General features: G+C 54.5%; 1 protein-coding gene across 4 annotated transcripts in view; it reads right to left on the bottom strand.

The window, feature by feature from the left end:
• Window positions 1-16,675: 16,675 nt before the first annotated feature.
• NRF1 (nuclear respiratory factor 1) overlaps window positions 16,676-20,079 on the bottom strand; it is a 147,521-nt gene continuing 144,117 nt past the window's right edge. For all 4 annotated transcript variants that reach the window (XM_028104992.1, XM_028104994.1, XM_028104997.1 and 1 more), the window contains one exon: window positions 16,676-18,710. In XM_028104992.1, the coding sequence (XP_027960793.1) occupies window positions 18,547-18,710 (164 nt within the window). In that variant the 3' untranslated portion in view covers window positions 16,676-18,546. The remainder of the gene's footprint in view (window positions 18,711-20,079) is intronic.

The following is a 20,079-nucleotide window of genomic DNA, read 5'->3' as shown; positions in this document are numbered from 1 at the left end:
ACCAAGACATCCTGGAACAGGAGGGTTCTGTGCTCAGAGGTTGGGAGAGGCACACCCTGGATGTCCCACTGGTCACTGCCCCCTTTGGGGCCTGGCGTGATGGGCAGAGAGGAGGATCTGGCCAGCTGCTTGCTCCTCGGAACTGGATTCACTCCCTCCCCAGCTTGAGTAAAGGGTGGGCTGGGCGAGGGTGGAGGGGCGGTGGGTGGGCACTCAGGTGGAGACAGGAAGCACCCTGGTGTGGGCATCTTGTCCCACCCTCCCCCAAGCTGTGAGTGTTCGGCCCTTCTCCCCAAGCTGCCACCACCTTCTGGAAGGTCATTTGGGGCCGAAACAAGGCATGTCAAGCTTGTGACGGTGTGGGGTGAGGAGGGCTGCTGAGGGGTTGATGGGAGGCTGGACCTTCTGCCCAGGGTGGCGGGGAGCTGGGAGAGGGAGCAGGAGTGGGAGTCTCTCTGCAGGGTCGGCAGGCCGAGAGCGCGACTCCTGTTCTGTGTATGGCACTGGTAGAATTCACTGTGAACAGTCTCGGTCAGTGAATTACCGAAGGGCCATAAACAGAGCAGAGACAGATCCGCGAGTGTGTCGGGAGCACTCTTCACCCCCTCTGGCCCGTGGTGGGCCTGGACCTCGGAAATGGGGCTGCTTTGGCCGGTAGGGGGGGCGCGGGGGGGGAGGGCGGGGGGTGCAGGGATACCCCCTCCAGTAGGTCCCCAGAGGGCCTGCAACACCCGATCTGCTTGGCCGATTTTGGCACTAGCACATTTTTGCTTGTGTCTCTCCGCTCTGAGCAATCATGTGCAGTGCCAATATGGGAAAAGCAGGACTGCAGCCGCGTGCCCCCCCCGCGACTCGTGTCCAGCCGGCCCCAGGGGCTTCTCGCCACTCCCAGGCCCATCTGGCTCAGCTGCTGGGAGGGCCCCAGCCCCGTGGGCAGCCAGATCGCCTTACACTGCCTTGGGCCACGGCAGAGCTGGAAGCCCGGCAATCTGAGCCGGGCCAGCAGATGGGGCCGCCTGCAGCTGTGGAGGGCGGTGGAGGGGGGGGGCTTGGGGTGTGTGTCACCATCTGTAGGGCCAGCCCGGGTGTGGGGGGGTGCCACGGGTCAGGAAGGCCCAGCTCTGCTCCCCACACACCCTTGGGGTGAGACCTTGGCTGGCCTTCTGCCGAAGGAACTGAGGTAGCTCCTGGCAGTGGGGTTGTCTTTGAGGTCAGGCCAGGTGTGTCCCCGGGGGCTCTTGTCCCTGGGGCAGAGTCTGCCCCGGGGGGGGGGGGCACTGAGAACAGGGTGTGTGGTTCAGGCCCTGGCGGGTCCATCAGCTTCCAGACAGGGAAACTGAGAGGGAAGGCCTGGCTGAAGAGGTTAGTCAGTGAGGAGGTGGGCAAGGCCAATGTCACTCTTCAGTCACCGGCCACAACTTGGGGGGGTCAGCCTCAGTGGTTTTGTGCTTTGGGCTCTCCTGGCTCCCAGGGCTGGGGGGCATCCCGGCTCTGAGCCTACATACAGGCCTAGGCTCAGATGCCCAGCTGACAGTGAGGATGAGAGGCCTGGCCCAGCCAGGCTGTCCTGGTGTGAGGCCCTGGTGACCGCACTCAGCAGGAGGCCCGCTGACTGGCCTCGGATGCTGCCAGCTGGAGGCCCCAGTTCCTGGTGGAGCTGTTTCTCCCTGGGGAGTGAGCCTCAGGCATGGGGTAGGGACGGAGGGGGTGGCGTGTTGTTGAGGCTGTTGGCTGGAGGATGGCAGGATCCAAGGGGCTGCTCAGCAGGAACACAGGGCTATCAACCCCTCCTGCCTAGGGCACTAGGGACGGCCTTGGAGGCTTGGAGGGATCAGGCCATTTCTCTCTGCTGGTTCCCCGTGTATCCAATGGGGAAGAGCTCCCTCATGGTCCCTCCCGAATGTGGTGATGGTGTCCCTGTGCAGAAGCTCTTCTAAGCACTGCAGAGAAGGGATACTTCTTATTTGCTTATTTATCCCAAGAAGGAGACTTCTGTCCCTGCAGCTGGATCTCTGACGGCCCAGTCTCCCCACAGGGCCTGTCTCTCTGCCCTGGCCCTCTACTCCAGGACCAAAATGGCTGCCTTGCCTGAGAGCTTCCCTCCAGGGCACGATGCCATCGGTCTGAGGGGCAGGGAAGAAGGGTATCCATGGCCTGGATTGGAGTGACCCCTGGGGGTGGGTGTGGACACAAGGGGGTTGGAAGGCCCCTGGACATGACAGTTTTGTGTTTTTTTTTAAGATTTTATTTATTTATTTGACCGAGAGAGACACAGCGAGAGAGGGAACACAAGCAGGGGGAGTGGGAGAGGGAGACGCAGGCTTCCCGCTGAGCAGGGAGCCATCGATGTGGGGCTTGATCCCAGGACCCTGCCGAAGGCAGATGCTTAACGACTAAGACACCCAGGCGCCCCTGGAACTTCTGAAATGTCTGGCTCCATTTCCGTACCTTCCTGCCTAGCAGGGAAGGGTGGGCCTTCCAGCCTGAGACTCGAGCAGCCCCTCAGCCCCTGGGTGGTCTGCAGCTGGGCTCCACTCTCCTGTGGCTTTGCTTCTGCTGCTCAGCACCTGCCCAGGTGGGTGCCTTCGCTGAGCCCTGAGGAACAGGTGCTAGTTGGGGGTGCAGAGGAGGCAGTTCAGAGCCTGGAGCCACCCTCCATGCCTGGCCCTCTGGAAGAGACTGCAGGCCCTAACTTAGTTTCACCTCATAATTTCGGCGGTCCCAGGTCAGGCCGCAGCTTCTGCTCTGGGCAACGAGTTCACCCACAATAGTGACTACCCATGCTGGGGCCCCTGGAGCCAGCTGTCCTCCCCAGAGGCCTGCCTTCACCTCCCCCCTCCTCCAGCCTTTGTGCCTCCCCACCCTGTAAACTGGGCCTGAATCCTCCTTTGTGTTGGGGGGGTGCGAATGAGCAGGAGGTTTTCCCCACTCCCCAGGCAGCTCAGTTATGGAGCTGTTTGATCTAGCCAAGGCCCTGTGCCCCACAGGGATTCCTGTAGTCTGACTCAAGTCCCTCCCGCTGCCGCTGAAAGCATTTTCTCGTCTGAGTGAGGAGGTCTCTGGGAAGCACTTTGCTCTGACTTCTGGGTGTTTTTCAAGAGCAGCCAGGCCAGGGTGTCCGCCTACCCACCCCCTCCATGCAGGGCCCCTGTTTGTCTGTGGGGCTTGGAGCTTCTGGAGGTGGCAGCTCCCCGCAGGGACTGTGTGAAGTGGATTTTCCAGCCTCCGCACCCCTCCCCCACTGCTCCATTTGCTTATTCAATCCCAGCCATTATCCTGGGCCCTGCCTCGGCTCTGCGAAATGCGATCCCGCTCCATTGATCGCGGGCGGGGGCTGCCCCGTTCTGCCGAGGAAGCCGGGCTGCTGTGCCGAGAAGGCTCCCTCCCCCAGGTGCCCTACTCGGCCGGCCCGGCGCTCAGGGCGGGCCTGTGGGCGCTGCCCCAGCGGGTGGGGACAAGGGGCCGCCCTGCCCACCGTGCACACTGCACTGGGAGCAGCAGGAGCTTCCTGGCCTTGTAGTCACTGGCCCCCAGGAAAACCCGGGACCAGGAGCCCAGTTCCTGGGGGTGTCCCCAAACAGGCCAGCCCACCCCACAGGCTCGCCCTTGCTCAGTTCTGGGGACCTTCAGCACCAAGCAGATTGCTCTCCAACCCCGGGGCCTGCCGGCCCTGCACCGGGCTGCAGCTGCCCCATCCTACTGGGGGGCCTGCCCTGCAGGAGCCAGAACCTGAGGATAATGGGGGTGGGCATCTCTGCTCCTCCACTCCGTCTTCCCGCTGGTCTGGTTCCACCCCAGAAGGGGCAGTGGCCACTGTCCCCTGCACCTGCTGAGGGCCACAGCCCCAGGGGGTGGGATCAGCCTCCCTGGCAGCCGATGCTCCAGCCTGGGCTTCTGGTTTGGAAAGGGGGTCCTCTTGTGACTGGTTTTACTGCCCACGGAGCTTCAGGTGAATAGATCCTTCCAAGGCTCCAAGGGCTGGGCCTGCGTGCTGGCTGAAGACTTGAGGTGACCTTAGGTGGCTTCAAACACCCCTTAGGAAAGGGCCTGCCCGCATCTGGGGGATGTGGGACAACAGAAGTGTGCTGTCCTTGGGGTAAGTTTCCTGGAGGCCTGGGGAGGTGGCACTTTGGGGATTAAGATGGAAGCCAACCCCCTGGGGGTGTACGGATGGGTAGGGCTGGTGTGGGTGGATACACTGGGGTTTATGCTGTATGGATGGGATGTTCAGCGGGTTTTGACTTGGCTCATTTCTGCCACTGACTGGCCAAGATGAGTGATGTCAGTGAGCCCAGAGGCTACCTGTGCAGGTCCTGGAGGAATGGCACCAGCCCAGGGGTTGGCCCACCATCCTCTGGGAGGAGACTCCAGCAAGCTATTTGCTGCTTTGGGGCTTGATACGGAGGAGTATCAGGTACAGAAAGTCAGCTTCTTCCCTGAGGGGTGAGCCAGCTGGTGAGCTTTAGGTCCTGGGGAATAGCAGGGGTTGGTGGGGGGTCTCTCTGGATCAAATGAGACGGTGACATGGAGTGCTCGGTACACAGCAGAGCCTGGCCCCCTTTAGCTCTCTCAACCCCAGGGTCCAGGCAGAGGACTGCCTGGAGTGGAGGTATTCTCTAGGGTTCCCCCTAGAGTGGGTAGGGACAGGGTCCAGGTCTGAGCTGGGTCCTGATAGCTGCCGCCTGTGCGTTCACCCCCTCCCTCCCTCCCAGCGCGGTCCCAGCATGGTCCCAGCACGGTCCCAGCACCATGGGACTCCACCGGGAGCAGCTGAGGAGGGCTGGGCTCCCACAGGCGCCAACTGGAAGGATGTGACCTTGTTCTTCTTGGGTGGTGGGGAGGGTGCCTCCTGCTGGACAGTCCCGCGCCCGGGACCATGCTAACTGTCCCTGTCTCTTACTCAGCAGAGGCGGCAGCCTCTGAGCCCCGCTCAGCCCCCAGGCCCGCCGCTGCCGCTTGCCTCCCCCCATTTTTGGCAATGGTAGAACTCACACTGGTGAGGTCATGGGATCCGGTGGTTCTAGACTTGCCAACTATGGTGCAAGGCCTCAGCGGGCAGCTCTGCAGCCAGCCGCCGCTCAAGGGACCCTGCCACCGCACTGGACCTGCTGCCCCCCAGGGAAGGAGGGAGGGACTCTGGTCCCTGGGTGCTGGTCAGTGGCAGAGGGTGGATGCAGTTGGAAGTGACACTCACTGTTTCCCTGCATCCCCCTGAGGTCACAGGTCTCCGAATCAGCTGGGAATCTATCGTCCTGCCTTTGGGGGTGCTACCAAGAGGGCTTGCGGTGTGGCCCAAAGTGAGGGAGTGAAGGTGGGTGGCTGGGCTCGGGAAGGAGGGAACGTTTGGTGTTTGGTACCCCCACCCAGCTCTTCTGTTCAGGGTGGGCTCTGAGGCCTCAAGGGAGGGTCTCCCTCCCTTCCACACATCACTGTCCACACATCACTGAGAGTGGGTCTCCCTTTTGGGCTATCGGCAGGGAGGATGTGGGCAGGCCATCCATCCATGGGCATCTCCGTAATCTGGGCTAAAGCAGTGGAGGGATGAATGGGTCAAAGGCCCCAGAGATATGATAGGGGGTGTGTTTAAGCCACTTATATAAATGCAGGACGGGCTCCAGGGGGAGTGGGCGGCCTGTGGGCTGGACCCCTGCCCCCAGCTGCAGCTCGGCTGTGGGCTGCTCATGTCTCAGAGCCTGGGATGCAGCGGGAACTCCGAGACAGACCAGAGGGTCAGGGACCCAGCTTGGATCAGGATGGGTGGCAGTGTGGTGGGCAGACCTGGAATTTTCCGTGCCCATAGAAGGCTCGGGCAGCCCTAGGACTAGAGCTGCACGTGTGTGGGTAAGGGGAAGAGAGTCTCTTCTGACCCACAGTGAACAGTACAAATAAGAGTGCAAAGGCCTTTTCCCTTTGCCCCAGTCCTGCATTTCCTGGGAGACCCCCAGCCCCTGCAACTCTGGCTGTCTTCCTTCACTAGCTCTCAGAGGGATGAGAGTGGTTGCAGCCACTGGGGCTGATGGGTGGGCAGGGCGGGCAGACCTCCCTCGGCTCACTCCAGGCTCTGGACTCCATGCCGCTGCAATGTGTTTGGGAAGAGATGGGCTGAATAAGGAAGGTTGGGGGGGGGGGGGTGCGTCCCCAGAAGAGGGCATCTGAGCTTATGGCTCTTGGAAATAAGAGAAGACCGTCCTCCCACAGGCTGCAACTGATTTTAAAAACCTGATAAATTATATGCCAGACATGAGGAGGACAAGGGTTTGTTCCTTGTCAAGCATTTATTAAGCACCAAGTACATACCAGGCAGTGCATAAACACCAGGGGCTGTAGCCAGAAGAGGCAGTGGGAGGAAGGGCAAGAGGCACACCTGCAGAGATGCGGGGAATGCCGGAGGAGATGGGATGGGGGGGTCACTGGAGGAGATGGAAGAAACACAGGACTTCGGGGAGGGAGAAGAAAGAAAGGAGCCTGTCTGAGAAAGCGCAGGTTTTGTATAGGGAAGCCGACCATGTTTGGTTTGGGCCCTGAGTATGGTGGGAGTCTTGGAAGGCGGGGGGGAGTGGTGGTGGTGGTGATCTGGTAAAATGGATGGAGGGATGAGACCAGGGATGTGGGGGGCAGGTGTGGACCCAAGGGTGAGATGGTGGCCGGGGCAGGTCAAGGCCCTGGGACTGGAGAGAGAAAGTACCAGGAAACAGACTCTCCGGGAAGCTGAGAGGGGATCCACCCCTATCTGAATGGGCTCTATTCTGAAGCTTCTGAGCAACCGGAAGAGGGGGGCACTCTAGTAAGCCACCCGAGCACGATCGATGCGCAGTTAACCATCTGTTCAATCGCAGTGCCCTGCGTGCCAGCGAACTGGTAAACACTCAGGTAAACGACATGATTGAAGGAATTTATAGTCAAAGCCCATGGAGGTGAGCCGAGCCAGGCCAGGCTGGTGCCGCCGCCTTCAGCGCCTCTCCCCTGCTTTGGGCTGGCTACTTTGGGTCTGGGACAAGCAGGCAGGAGTGAGACTATTCCTGCGCCTTGGTGGGGACGGAAATTAACAGAAGAAATTGGGGAGCTTGGGACAGATTCAGTCGTGGTGAAAGCTACTGATCTCTTTTGCACTTACTGGGTGCAGTGTTTTCCTGCTTTCCATTAATCCTCATGACTGCGGGCCAACCGGGGTTAGGACATGAAGCACCTTGACCTTGGTGAGAAGCAGGGAATTTGAGCCCTGGCCATCTGCCTCCAGAGCTGTGAATCGCTGCTCCACACCAGGGCCAGGGAGCTGGCTGGGGACACTGGCCTTCTCCGTGGGGGCCCCTTTAACCACTGCAGGGGTTTGTGCCCCAGCCCCCCGGGGGGCCATGGTTGCTGAGGGTGGTGGAGCCAGAACCAGGGCTGGGGTGGGCGGGCGGGGTGGGGAGAAGGCTCGGACACCATCGCCACTGCTGGCTACTAGCCCGGCTCCCTGTTCTGCTCTCCTGTCGCCTGCACTAATCTGACCGTGACAGCCCTGTTCCTGCACCACCACCGGGACCAAGCCAAGCGCCTTGCCTGGTTTGCGAGGCCCTGTGTGACTGGGCCTACTAGGCAGTCCCTTCCCACCGCCCCCGGCTTCCCCCCCACCCTGCTCCCCTGGGAGATTCTGGGCATGTCCTTGTCTGGCCCCCTTACCTTTGCCTGAGCTCTGCTAAGCGCCCGGAGCACACCCTTCCCTGGGCCCGGCCCTGGCTGCCTCGCTTGGAAGTATCTGCGAGTGGGTCTGTTTCTGCATCCGCTGGAAGCTGAGGGCCAGACTGTCTCGCTCATCCTTGTGTGCCTGGGACCACGTGGCAGGGGCCTGGCATGGGTCAGAGAGGTCCTGGAAGCCCACAGGGTATTGAGTTCTGGGTGATCTTACCTTGGGCACCTCTGTCATCCTGGTCACCCCTAGAGTCCCAGTTCCCCCCCGCTCCCGCCTCACCCCAAGGTCAAAGGGTGGTGCTGCCCCAGGGTCAGGGCCTGGCAGATGGCTCTGGCCTGAGAACTGAGGCAGCAGGGATCCCACCTCTTTTAGGTCTGGTGGCTTTTGAAGCAAAGTGCCATTAAAACCCCATGTGACAGGCTCCCTGTGAAGACCAGCCCTAATGCAGGACGACGTCAGCGACTACGAGTGGACAGATAATGCTGTTGGATGCTAATGGCGAAGGCCTGGGCCTGCTGGAGGCCCGCAGCCAGTGCAGACAGGGCCTGTCCCGGCCACAGGCCTCCCGCGGGGCGGTGTGGACAGCAAGCAGGTGCGAACAGGTGGTGCGAGGCGCTGGGCCCCGAGGAAGGAATGGCCCCCGGGAAAGGAGGGAGCCTGTGGGCTTTGAGTGAAGGCAGCACCTGGTCTGAGCTTGGAGAAGGAGGTCTGGGGGAGGAACAAGCCGGAGCCACCTGACGGCAGGAGGAGGGTTGCTGGAGGCCCGGGACGTGCCCCTCAGTCTGTTCAGCCTGAAGGATGTCAGTGCCAAGGTGTGAGCCTCTTCTCCCCACAGCCCTCTGCCGCCAGGACACGGAGGGCATGGGGCCGGCACAACCGGGTCTGTACAGAACAGGGGTCTCCGTTGGCCCTCTGGGGGCCATGTGGCAATATCTGGGGACACTGGATTGTCCTAACCGGAGGTGGGCGGGGCGCAGCAGAACGAGAAGCCCCGGTGTCGTCAGAGCTGAGGCTGAGAACGCCCAGCAGAGAAGGACAGGTTAAAGCAGCAAGTTGACATCTGAAGAGAAGGTTAAAGCCCTATGTTTAGGTTAGGGGAGACCCCTCAGTTGTACAAGGGCAAGAAGGGAGGAGACCAGACTACTGAAAGGAAGGCAGAAGAGAGACCTGGGGACTTTGACCACACATCACCCGGGATGGCACTGAAGGAGGGACAGCAGCAGGTCACGGGAGGTGGGCACGCTGGGTCTGTGCCCTGGTCCGGGTCTGGTACCATCTTCAGAGGGTCCGCAGCAGAGGGCGGGGCCGGACCAGTGACATTTCGGGTGCCCACATGCCCTTTTGCGGATTACATAATTGCTCGCTCACTTGCACGTTTAAAAGACATATCTTAGGGGGAGAAAGGGTATTTTGGGAGGGCCTGGCTGGCTCAGTTGGAAGACCATGTGACTCTTGATCTCAGGCAAGCCCCAAGTTGGGGGTAGAGATTACTTAAAAAAAAATAAAGATATTTGAAGATACAACATTTTTGGTTTTCACTGGGAGGGTCATTCAGGAAATCTAGTCCACCTTATATTTGGAAACCGCTCACCAATCTCCAGGGAAAGCTGGAACTGGAGATTTTGGTTGTGGAAAGGTTTGGGTGGGAATGTGAACGCTGTTTCAGTCATTTGGAGGACTGGAGACATTACGGTCCTCTGTGACTGCAGAGGCAGTGGGCTTTACAGAGAGGTGGACTGTTTGTCTCCCAGAAGAGCTTCCTTGTGGTCCGTCAGGCCGTGACTTAAGACAAGTAAGCTGTCCATCTCTGGGGATGTTCCTGCAAAGGTGCTGGGGTGCTGGGGTGGGTGGCAGCCTTAGATGGGGGCTGAACCAGTTGCCTTGTCACTGTATCGAGTGTCACTTGATGTTGAAGCTGGTTCCTTGGCCAAGCGTGGGTCGCTCGCATGTCCTAAACTCCTGAGCTGTGATCTAGGCAAGGTTCAGCTCATGTTCGCACAGCTTTTTAAATGCACATAAAGGCTATTGTGATGAGCAAGTTGCAAATTAATTGAACTTTGGATTCATAATGGATGTGTCTTTTCTCAAACAGCAGATACTGGAAAGCCAAACTCTGTAGTGGTAGGGCTGGTGGGCTGTGGGGTTTTGTTGGCAGATCTGTCCCATACAGGGTTCTCGAAACTCTGCCATTCAGTGTTGGCTGAAGCCTGACCTGAACCTTCCAGGCCTCTCCGTGCCCTGACTGGCTCCATTGGGGTTTCTCAGGGCGAGATGCCAGCTGGAATAGGAGGCAGCAATGAAGGCCTCTGCTGAGCTCCACCAACAGACATCTCTGGAGGGTCTCCTGTGTGTGTCCTCCATCCCCCACCAGGATCCTCCCTGTTCTGTCCTGGAGGCCCCCAGCTTCTGGGAGCCAGCCTTCTCCTGCCTCCGCAGCTCTCCTGAGAAGGTAGCATGGGGGCAGCTGGGGGCCAGAAGCCTTAGGACCAGGAGAGCAAGGACAACATCTTGTGGAGGTTATGGGGGAGGGGAGGTGCAGACAGAGGTGGCCCTCGTGGGGAAATAGATCCATCCCTTCACTGCCGCTGATGAACCCACGGGTTTCAAGTGTCTTCCCTCTCTATGAAGACAAAGCCATCTCACCTTGACGGGTTTGAACACCATGTGGTTTTATTTTCTGCGGTCATGACTTTGACCAGGTCCTGTTGACTCTCTCTTCTAGCTCCTTAATTACATTTTGAGTGAATTCCATACCTTTATAAAGAGTACCCTGAAGCTTCAGTCTAAAACTCAAGTTCAACTCCACCCTCTTCCAAGCTCCAGGACCCACAGTGTTTCGGGTGGAGGTGTGGTCTGCCTTGTGGATGGCTACCAAACCTCTGTCGTCTTGATCCAGATCCTCCAGGATTGGGAGGTGGATGGTGATGGGCAGCCAGGGAAGATGGGAAAGGGAAGGCAGAAATCGTAAGAGCCAAGCACTTCCCTCAAGACCAGTGACCTTGATGTTCCTCTCCTGTTCCCTGCAGGTCTTACACGGACCGGGAAGGGGCCTCCTCAGATGCTTCACTCACTGACAACTGCTCACCATACTCCCCTCCCCTCCCCTTTCCTTGGATAGTTGATGATCTGTGAATAGACACATGCCACATTAGTTTAGCTTCCCCCAGAATACCTTCAAAATTGAGGTGTTTTAAAGTAATGCTCAAGGCTTTAAAAGCCGAAGGAAGTAATCAAAGCTATTGCTTTGGATATAAAAATGTAGAAGATGCTGAGTGTAAAATAACTTGGGAGTTCCCTTCAACTTTAAGAAAGTATTTAGCACTTTGTGGGCGCTTGGGTTAAGCGGCTGGCTTCGGCTCAGGTCATGATCCCGGGGTCCTGGGATCGAGCCCCACGTCGGGCTCCCTGCTCAGTGGAGAGTCTGTTTCTCCCTCTGCCTCTGCCTGTCTCTCTGCTTACTTGTGCTCTCTATCTCTCTGTCAAATAAATAAAATCTAAAAAAAAGAAAGTATTTAGCACTTTGTTTCTTTTGAGTAACTGATGATTTATTCCTTTCTTCTAGTAACATGACCTCTTTGTCAAGAGTGGAGCTAAACGGGAGCCTTCATCAAGTCACCCATGTTGACTCCACCGTGGGCAAACGTGGGCCTCCTTTTATTTAGTCTTGACTTCTCATTCCCATTCTCTCACTTCATCGCATGCATCTTTTATATAACCTTCACGTTCTTTTTGGGGAAAAGTGTTAGGACCTTTTGGGGGGTGATGATGAAAATGTTCTAAAATTAAATTATGTGATGGTCGCATCACTTTGTAAGTCTGCCGAAGACCATCGAGCCGCTCACCTGGAAACGGATTACCTGACTGGCACGTAAATTACCTCAGTAAAGCCGCTTTTAAACACCTTGAGGTTATTGGGATGGCGGGAGTGCACAGATGCGGTGGTTACCCCAGTGACCCCCTGATTTCCTGACTTTCACAGACCTGGGAGAGTTCTTTGGTTGTGGCCACGTGAGGCAGCAGGGAGGCTATTAGGATCCCAGCTCCTCTGTCCCCTGGTTGTCACAGCTTGGGTGGAGATGATGGCGCTCCCAGCCCCCTTCTCTCCCTGGGAGGAAGACCGCCCCCCGATCCGCTGGCCATTGCTGATTGGCCTGGAGGCAGACACGTGACACCAGCTGGCCAATCAGCTGTGCTCCCCAAGACTGCGGCTCCACGTCGGGGGCGGGAATTTGCGTCACCTTGGGCTTCGAAGACGCAGATCTCGGCTCCATCAGCCTCCCGTCTTTTCTCAGGCGTCCCTGGATGTCTGCTGTTCACACGGGAAAAGCTTTGATGCTGGGCGCTTTCTGGTGTCACCTCATTCCGTCTGGCCAGGTGGGCTGGGCCTTGCCAGAGGTGTTGGGACCGGTGAGGACAGGAGGACTGGGGGGCCAGGACTCACAGCCTGGACCAGCTCACCTCGGCGCAGCTCATCTGTGGAACGGTAATGACACTCGACCCAGCTAATTCATTGGGAGAAGCAAAGGACATCACCTGGGCGTTGGTGATAGGGTCCCCTGAATTGTTGATTAACCGCTGTTCTGTACAGGTGAGAACCCTGAGGGCCAGGGTAAAGAATCCTATTATGTGATTAGTCTCCCTTAACTTTTCTCTTGTGAATTAAAAAAAATATGTTTTTTTTTGGCAAAAAAAAAAAGTATCCCTTTGTGACTGTTTTCTGCAACAATTCTGGTAAATTCTGGCAAATTTCAGACTCAAGATTATTTGGCTTAAATAGTGTTCTCTATAAGAAATAGTTCTGGTAAGGGAAATACAGAGGCATAAATTAACAATTTTAAAAAATATTTTATTTTTAAGTAATCTCTGCACCCAACCTGGGGCCTGAACTAACAGCCCCAAAATCAAAAGTTGCATGCTCTACTGACTGAGCCAGCCAGGTGCCCCCGCCCCCCCCACCGCAAAGTTTAAGGTTTTAAGAATTTAGATGGTAAGGCCAGGGCAGGAGATGCTGAGTGCAGGGGGTTTGACCCTGGTCAAGAGTCAGAAGTCTGGGTGCAATGCTACCCTCGTGTGGTTCTGAGTCTCTCTGCCTCTAGGCTTTAATCTTCATAGCCTAAATGAGGAGTGGTGGCTAATGTCCCTTCCAGCTTTAAAATTCTGTTCCATGCAAAGCCACTGGGGAGCCCAAAGACTGTATGGGACTTAGGCCCAACTGACGACGTCACAATCCAACTACTTTGCCAAGGTTTGGCTTGGCCTCCTTGCCCGGAGCTTCTTGGGTTTTAACATCGACCGATCTCTCCATAGCTTTTGGGGCCTGGGGCTTTTAATGACCTTAAGGACAACAACATAATGTAACTACTCATGCCCAAGAATGTGTTCAGGCCCCAGCCTCTTCACTACCCTTTAGTCTTGGTAGGATCTCACAGGGCCGGATTTTTCTTGGAAATAACATCAACATTTTTTTCACATCAAATTATTTAACAATGTTAACACTGGCTTTTTGCAGAAAATTTTTGAGTAATGAGAATGTGTGGGAATGGATATTTTGGGTTCCTTGAATTTCCTAAGAAACCACTGGAAATTAAGGTCACTCATCGGATGAGATGTTTTGAGTGTCTGCTGTAGTCAAGTCCCTGTGTGCCTTGGCCTGTGTGTGCATGCGTGACGAAAAGGCCCAGCTGCTGGGAGGCCCCTCTGGTGGCGTGGGCCCCACACGACGACCATTGCACTGTCAGGAAACCCTGATGGCTGAGGCTGCCTGTGGGCTAAGCTCAGGACTCACCTGGAGTTTTCTTTAAAGATGAGAATCCAGATGTGCAGCTCGTTTTCTGACACCTGCCCCCTGAATGGTTGGCACGAAGAACAGAACTTCTAGAGACAGATGTAGCAGAGTTTGATCCAGGCCCCCCGTTAGCTAGTTCCGCATTTACCTTGTGAAGTTGCCAAGTGTCAGTTCCCACAGCTATAAAATGGAATCTAACCTCCGTACAGGGTTGTGGAGAGGATGAGAAATCAAGGTGTTGGAGCATTTTGCAGTGTCCTGTGCAGAGCAGCTCTTGAGTTCCTGCTAGTTCTGGCACTAGTTACTTAAAGGTAGATACATTCAGAAGAAATCTGAGTTGAGACCCAATTTAAGTTGTACCAACAATTTTAATTACAAGTGCTTTAAATTTGGGGGGATAGCTTCTAGCCTTTTCTCCCAAATATTAAATAAGCTACTCTAAACTTAACCTCTTTGTGCCTGCTTGCTCATCTGTGCAGTGGGGATGATAACAGTACTTTGTAAAGATTAAGTGGATCTATAGGTAAATCTTGAGAACAGAAACAGAACATGGCGCATTGTAAGGGTATATAAGTTTTAACTATTGTGATGGGTACCACATAAATACTCTTAATTGCAGACAAGTCATAGTTCTCATCCAGAGCCAGGAAAGCCTCCGGACAGGGCTGGAGACATGGGCTTGAGACACAGGGCTGTCCTTGCCTCCCAAGGTCGCCCTGGGAAAGTCCTAGGTTCTCAGGGGAGACTGGTTCCCCCTCTGCAGATGGGTATTATCCCTGTTCTTTTCCCCTCCCCCCCCCACCTTTGTAGAAATACACTCCCAAGACACCAGTAGTCAACAAATGTTTGCTCACAGCCTAACTGTTTTGGGGAAAGAGAACTCAAATTCAGAGTGAGCTGGGGACTCATTCAGGGGCCCAGAAGCACTGGGAGTGGCATGGCAGGTGGGAAGACCTACCCTGTCCAGCTATTTCAGAGACCTTAAGTCCTATCTCTCCCTCCATGCTGCCTCCAGCATCCTGGTGGGTCTTCTCCGAGAGCTGCCAACCTGGAGCAAACAGCAGAGGCTAGGAGGGAGTGCGCGGGTGGTGGTCTTTGCCTCTGGCATCTGAGCATGAGCCGTGCTGACGCCACAGGCTGGCTTGGGCTCATCACCTGACCCAGAGCCCAGTGAGGTGGGGATGAGAGGGATGTGGGCTCTCCTCCCTCACCCCACCTAGCCTCTGTTCCAACTAATTAAGCTTCAGTTTTGGTTTGTCCAGTTTGGACACTAAAGGGACCCACCACGGGCTGGGTACCAACCTAGCCACCCTCGGAGCAGAGGCTTTGGGGGCATTATGGAGGAGGAGAGAGGACTGGCTGCAGGTAGGGAGGAAGGTGGGTGCAGGAGTAGGCCCTTTTCCATGTGCAAAGTGGCTGCAGATGAGCCTGGCTTGGGTCTGAGTGAGGTCCAGGGTGCACAGGCAGCCTGAGCTTAGAGGGTGAGCAGCCCCTTGTTTTCCCTGCCCTTCTGCTTCTCTTCAGCTCACTCATCTGAGTTCAGACAACTCCAGCGGTCACCAGCATCGCCAGTAACTTCTCAGATGTAGGACTAAGAGCCAAGAATTCTTAGCCCAGTCTCAATTTCTGTGAGCACCGGATCTTTGTCTGCAGCCTGGATGATAAACTACTTAACGCAGAGGACCCTTAAGGAGATAAAAGGAGAGAACAGAACTCGTTCTGCTACAGCACTCCATCCAGATGGCACCTTATCACCTTGGGCTGCAACGATCGGCTCATACGAACGTCTCCTCCCATCTTGTGCCCATGGGCACCTGCCAGGTTGTATCATCTGACACATGGCAGGCTGTCACCAAGTTAAACAAAACTGACCCATGGGCCAGATCTGGTCGACAGGTGTAGTGTTTTGTGGTTTTTTTTTTCCCTGCAGAGTATGTGAAGGATTTTTTGATTTGTTGTTGAAATCAGGACATCTGTACACAAATCTGGACTCCCCATCTTCTCTGGAAAATTATGAAGATGGGGCTCTAGGGCCCACATCGCTCCCACTTGGTGGCAATCTGCAGACAATTCTCTCCACTCTACCTGCCCCCACGCCCCGCCCCCCCCACTCGCCCACCTGAGCCGCTTCCCCTTCACTGAGCGATTTTACCTACTGGGCCCTGCAGCAGCTGCCGGTGGTGACTCAGGCAGTAATGGAAGCAAAGGTCTCCGTGAGCCCCACCAAAGAAAGTTTTCAACACATGCTTGTTGAAAAGGCAGCAGCTGGGTCTTGCCAGGCAAACAGAATGTACTGTAGAGTGAGGTACCTCCAGAGAGAGGCTGGCCCCATAAGGAGGTACTTTAGAGAACCCAGCTGTTCCTGGGTGGCCAGTGGCAGTGATGTTCGGTTGGTTTGGCTGCGATCGATCCTCTTTTTCGGTGCACCCTCTAGTGAAAATAGGCAATAGTGTGCCATCTGTTCAAAAAGGGGGAGAGGGGCGCTAGCTTTACGAGCCGCTGTCAGTCATCGAGGAGAACACCTCTGGTCTCCTTTACTCAACGATTTTAATCACTGTCACCAGGAAACCGACCCAGGCATCCAATAACAAAGGGGTGGAGGGCTTCGTTCGAGGCTGAGGCACAGAGCGGACACAAACACAGAGGTGCCAAACCACTGGCAGGGGGGGTGGTGACGAAGGGCCTACAGCTGGGGGTGTGGCAGGAGGTACAGCTGGAAAGATGGCAGTTGTCGCATGAAAGCAATGAGCCAGAGTGAGGACTGGAGGAAAAATTAATGGCTTGAGGCCTCTGCTTCAGGGAGGATAATCCACTGCGACAGTGAACAACACTCCCGTGCAGGGAACCCCGATGGACAGGCGCCATCGCCCAGCCTGAGTTTTAATGTGGAATGCAATTAACCCCTAAAGAAAGAACTCCAGAGTACAGTTTTCAAACCATCTTTAGAACTTTTCAAGTTAGATCCCAGCCCCCCACCTGGCCCTGCACCCTCAGGACAGCCGTTTATAAAATGAATTCAGTGGCGCTGCTCCCGAGGTGGGCGCTGGCCAGGAGGCCCTGCCCCTGCCCTCGCTCCTTCCAGGGCTCCGCAACATCACGGAGCACCATTCAAAGACCACCGAGCTTGAGTACGAGCACCTTTCACAAAGCAGAACAAGCCACCCCAAAGGAGTTCCAAGGGGCCAAGTGCTCCTACAGAGATGAACAGTCCCACTTCCTGTTGCCACATTTTAAACTATTTATTGAATGAGGCAGTAATAGACAGAATGGAAAACAACACAGAATCCATGCTCTGCTACTTGGGTTTTGCTTTTCTTCTTCTTCTTCTTCTTCTTCTTCTTTTCTCAAACTATTAGGAGGTTATTTCACCACAAAGGAACACGGACTTGAAAGCCCCTGAACAGCTTCACAATGACGATAAAAAATAATAATTAAAAAAATAACAAGTTGTAGAACTAGGACTGTTTATATGTAAATTTCCCTTCCCTCCCCCTATTACGTACAGAAAAAAACATACAAAGAACATTAGATAGTTTTATATAAAACAAGCAAATACAAGAATCTGAAACTTTTCTCAAAGGCTGAGCAAGATGTGAAGGATCTTTTAATGTCGCATTAAAAAAAACACATTAAATACACTATCACACATGGGGGCCCGGGAGGAGGGAGGAAGAGTTGTCCCTGTACTCAAGGAGCAGAGATTTGGCCTGTCGAGAAGTCAGGTGAATTTAGCCACTGGAGACTCAGGGCTTGCAGCTGAGAAATCACAGAATTTGAAAGTTACCGAGAACACCCAGACCGGTCAACACCTGTGAGGAGGCGGCTGTGGGGCCTGTGCCACCGGGCCGCACCTGGGAAAACTGCACTGTCCCTTCTGAGACAGGGCCTGCCCCAGGGCTGCTGGAAACACCCAGGTCCCTTTCTCTTCCAAGGCCCCTCAGCATGAAGAGCAACCTTCCTCGAGCCGGGTGCTCCTGTCACTTACAGTCTCCTCTTTTAAGCTACAGAAAGTTACTGGAAAGGAAAATATTGCTCCCGTTGGTGTGCCCTGGTCTTTGAAGATTTTTCTCTCCCTCCTTCCTTTCCCCTTCCAATCCCTCCCCTCCCCGTCCCACTCTCTCCCCTCCAAGCACACGCCCACAAGCACACTTAATGCGCACGCGCTCCTCAAACCCTTAATACTTGTTACCTTCAGTTCATATACATGACCAATTCAGAACTGACCTTAAAACCAAAGCAACGTTTTAATAGTCATGAGATCAAGAAGGCTTCCTGGGAAGGGGAGGAGATGGGAGGCTGAAGAAATCCCTCTTGTCCCTGCCTGGAGCTTTAAGGACATTCACCTGCCTGGGGCAAGGTCAGCACCTGGGCCAGCCCGAGGAGCATCTCAGCTGCCAGACCATGAGGCCCTTGGACCTTGCAAACACAATTTCTGGACCCCACCTCGTTCTGGAACCTCCTTCCTCAGGTGAGTCCAGCAGGGAGAGTTCTGGGTGGCCACTGGGAGGCAGCTTTGGTGAAGGGCATGGTCACCTCCGCCTGAGTTTGTCAGTAGCTCAACGCATGACCCTGGTATGAACAAAAACCGGGTGACTGTGTCTGGCCACGTACCCTACACCCACTAAACTGGGTGAATTATTTTTTTCCACAGCTCACCTTGATTTCATACAGATAATTCCATGCGGGTTTCATATATATATATATATATATACATATACACATACATACATACATATATATACTTTATATATATGTAAATGTGTATATCCATATGTACACATATACATATATTCACACTCACACATAAGTATACACACATGTTTCTGCAGAAAGAAGTCCTGCCACAATTTGGCTTTTTCGGGACAGTGAAATTGACAACAGTATCTTATTCCACCAATCCCAGAAAATCAAGAGTGGTGCTTTAAAAAATGCAATTCCAAAACCCACTGCCTTTCTTCCTTTTTAAAAAAAAGGTTAACAAAACTTTTCTTCCAAAGTCGAGAGACTTAATTCCATTTGATTGCACCTCTGCAAACGTGTAAAAAATTCTGAAGTAGACTAGAAAACGATGCCATCGTACGGCTGCATGTCACTGTTCCAACGTCACCACCTCCACAGCCTGGCCGTCCATGGTGACTGTGCTGTCCGATATCCGGGTGGTCACAGGGGCCATGGCCACCTGCACTGGCCCGTTGCCCTGGGCGAGGCTGGTTACCACAGTCTGGTACATGCTCACGGGGATCTGGACCAATCCTGGGGAGACAAAGGGGAGACTGTTGGTGGGGGTCGGGCTCAGCCTCCCAGATGCTGGCTGGACAGAGCAACCAGCCCCCAGCCTTCAGGGCACCACTGTCAGCCTCATGTAATTGCCCACCGACTGTCCAGGCACAAATATATCCCTCCGCTTACCCACTGTCATTCTATAAAACAGACTATCAGGAAAGAAAGTTCGAAGAAACTGTGGAAATGGGCCCCAGGGCAGGGCCTCCCCAACTTGCCAGGAGATGAGCCTGCCTGCTTCTAATTTTAGAAGCAGGGCTGGTGAGGTGTGAACCCTCCTCCCCAGCCCAGCGCTCCTGACGGCCTCCTTCCACTGGGAAAGGCGGCCATTAATTTTCTTTGATGTTCTGCTACCGACTTCTTCAATTGTCTGCCTGCCCATGCTGTTTCCCTCGGCTTGAAAAAATATCCCCCTCAATCCTGTCCTGTTTCCTTGGCCACTGCCCCTTCCTTCAGTGTTTGCTTATTAAAAAAAGAGGGGGGACACCAAGGGTGGCTTGGTCAGTTAAGCATCCGACTCTTGATTTTGGCTCAGGTCATGATCTCAATAAGGGTTGTGAAATTGCGCCCCGAGTCCGGCATGAGGTGTTCACACTGGGCGTGGAGCCTGCTTAAGATTCTCTCTTCCTCTCCCTCTGTCCTCCCCAGCACTCTCAAAACAAAAACAAAAACAAAACACAAACCCCAAAACAAAAAACCTAGGGCATTGTTTTCTTGATTTTAAATCCACAGACCAGTAAAATTTAAAAATACATTTTGGGATCAACTTAAAATATAAAGACCCAACTGTCTCCTAATATCACTATTATTGCACAGTAGAAAGGATGGTTTAACACAAAGGAAGAAACACATAATTGCAGAAAAGGGCAGTCCTTCCTAAGAAAGAAAAGTTGATAGTTTTATATGACATATTGAAGAAAAAAAAGGATTTCCAGTTAAATGAGGCAGAATAAATGCACATTATCAAGCTCCTCTTCCTCTTGAAACTAAAATTAGAATGAAGTGGGAGGAAGGACATCAATGAGGGATGTCAACATGTTTTTGGAAGATGAGAAGCAAATGTCAAGTGGTTCTGACTTATCAGAGCAGTGGAAGTAGCAAGCCCTGTGTCCATGGCGGGAGCAGGACATGTAGGCCTCACTACCGCAGAAAAAGACGAGGCTAAAAACGGGAATTGGTTAAAAGCGTGTATTCAACTTTATGCACCAGTAGCTCTCACCAATCCCAACACCCAGACACCCTGACCTTTGTTGACAAGACATCTGTAGTTCCTCCACTGTACTGAGAAGCTGACCTGGAAAGGCTGGGAAAGACCACAGTGGTACCTGTTGGGTGGGGAAGT

This window comes from Eumetopias jubatus, unplaced genomic scaffold (assembly GCF_037043125.1).
Source record: "Eumetopias jubatus isolate StellerSeaLion01/CBP00866 unplaced genomic scaffold, mEumJub1_p1.0 scaffold_14, whole genome shotgun sequence".
Taxonomy (NCBI): domain Eukaryota; kingdom Metazoa; phylum Chordata; class Mammalia; order Carnivora; family Otariidae; genus Eumetopias; species Eumetopias jubatus.
Note: the sequence above shows the minus strand (reverse complement) of the source record. Positions and strands in the feature narration are given on the sequence as shown.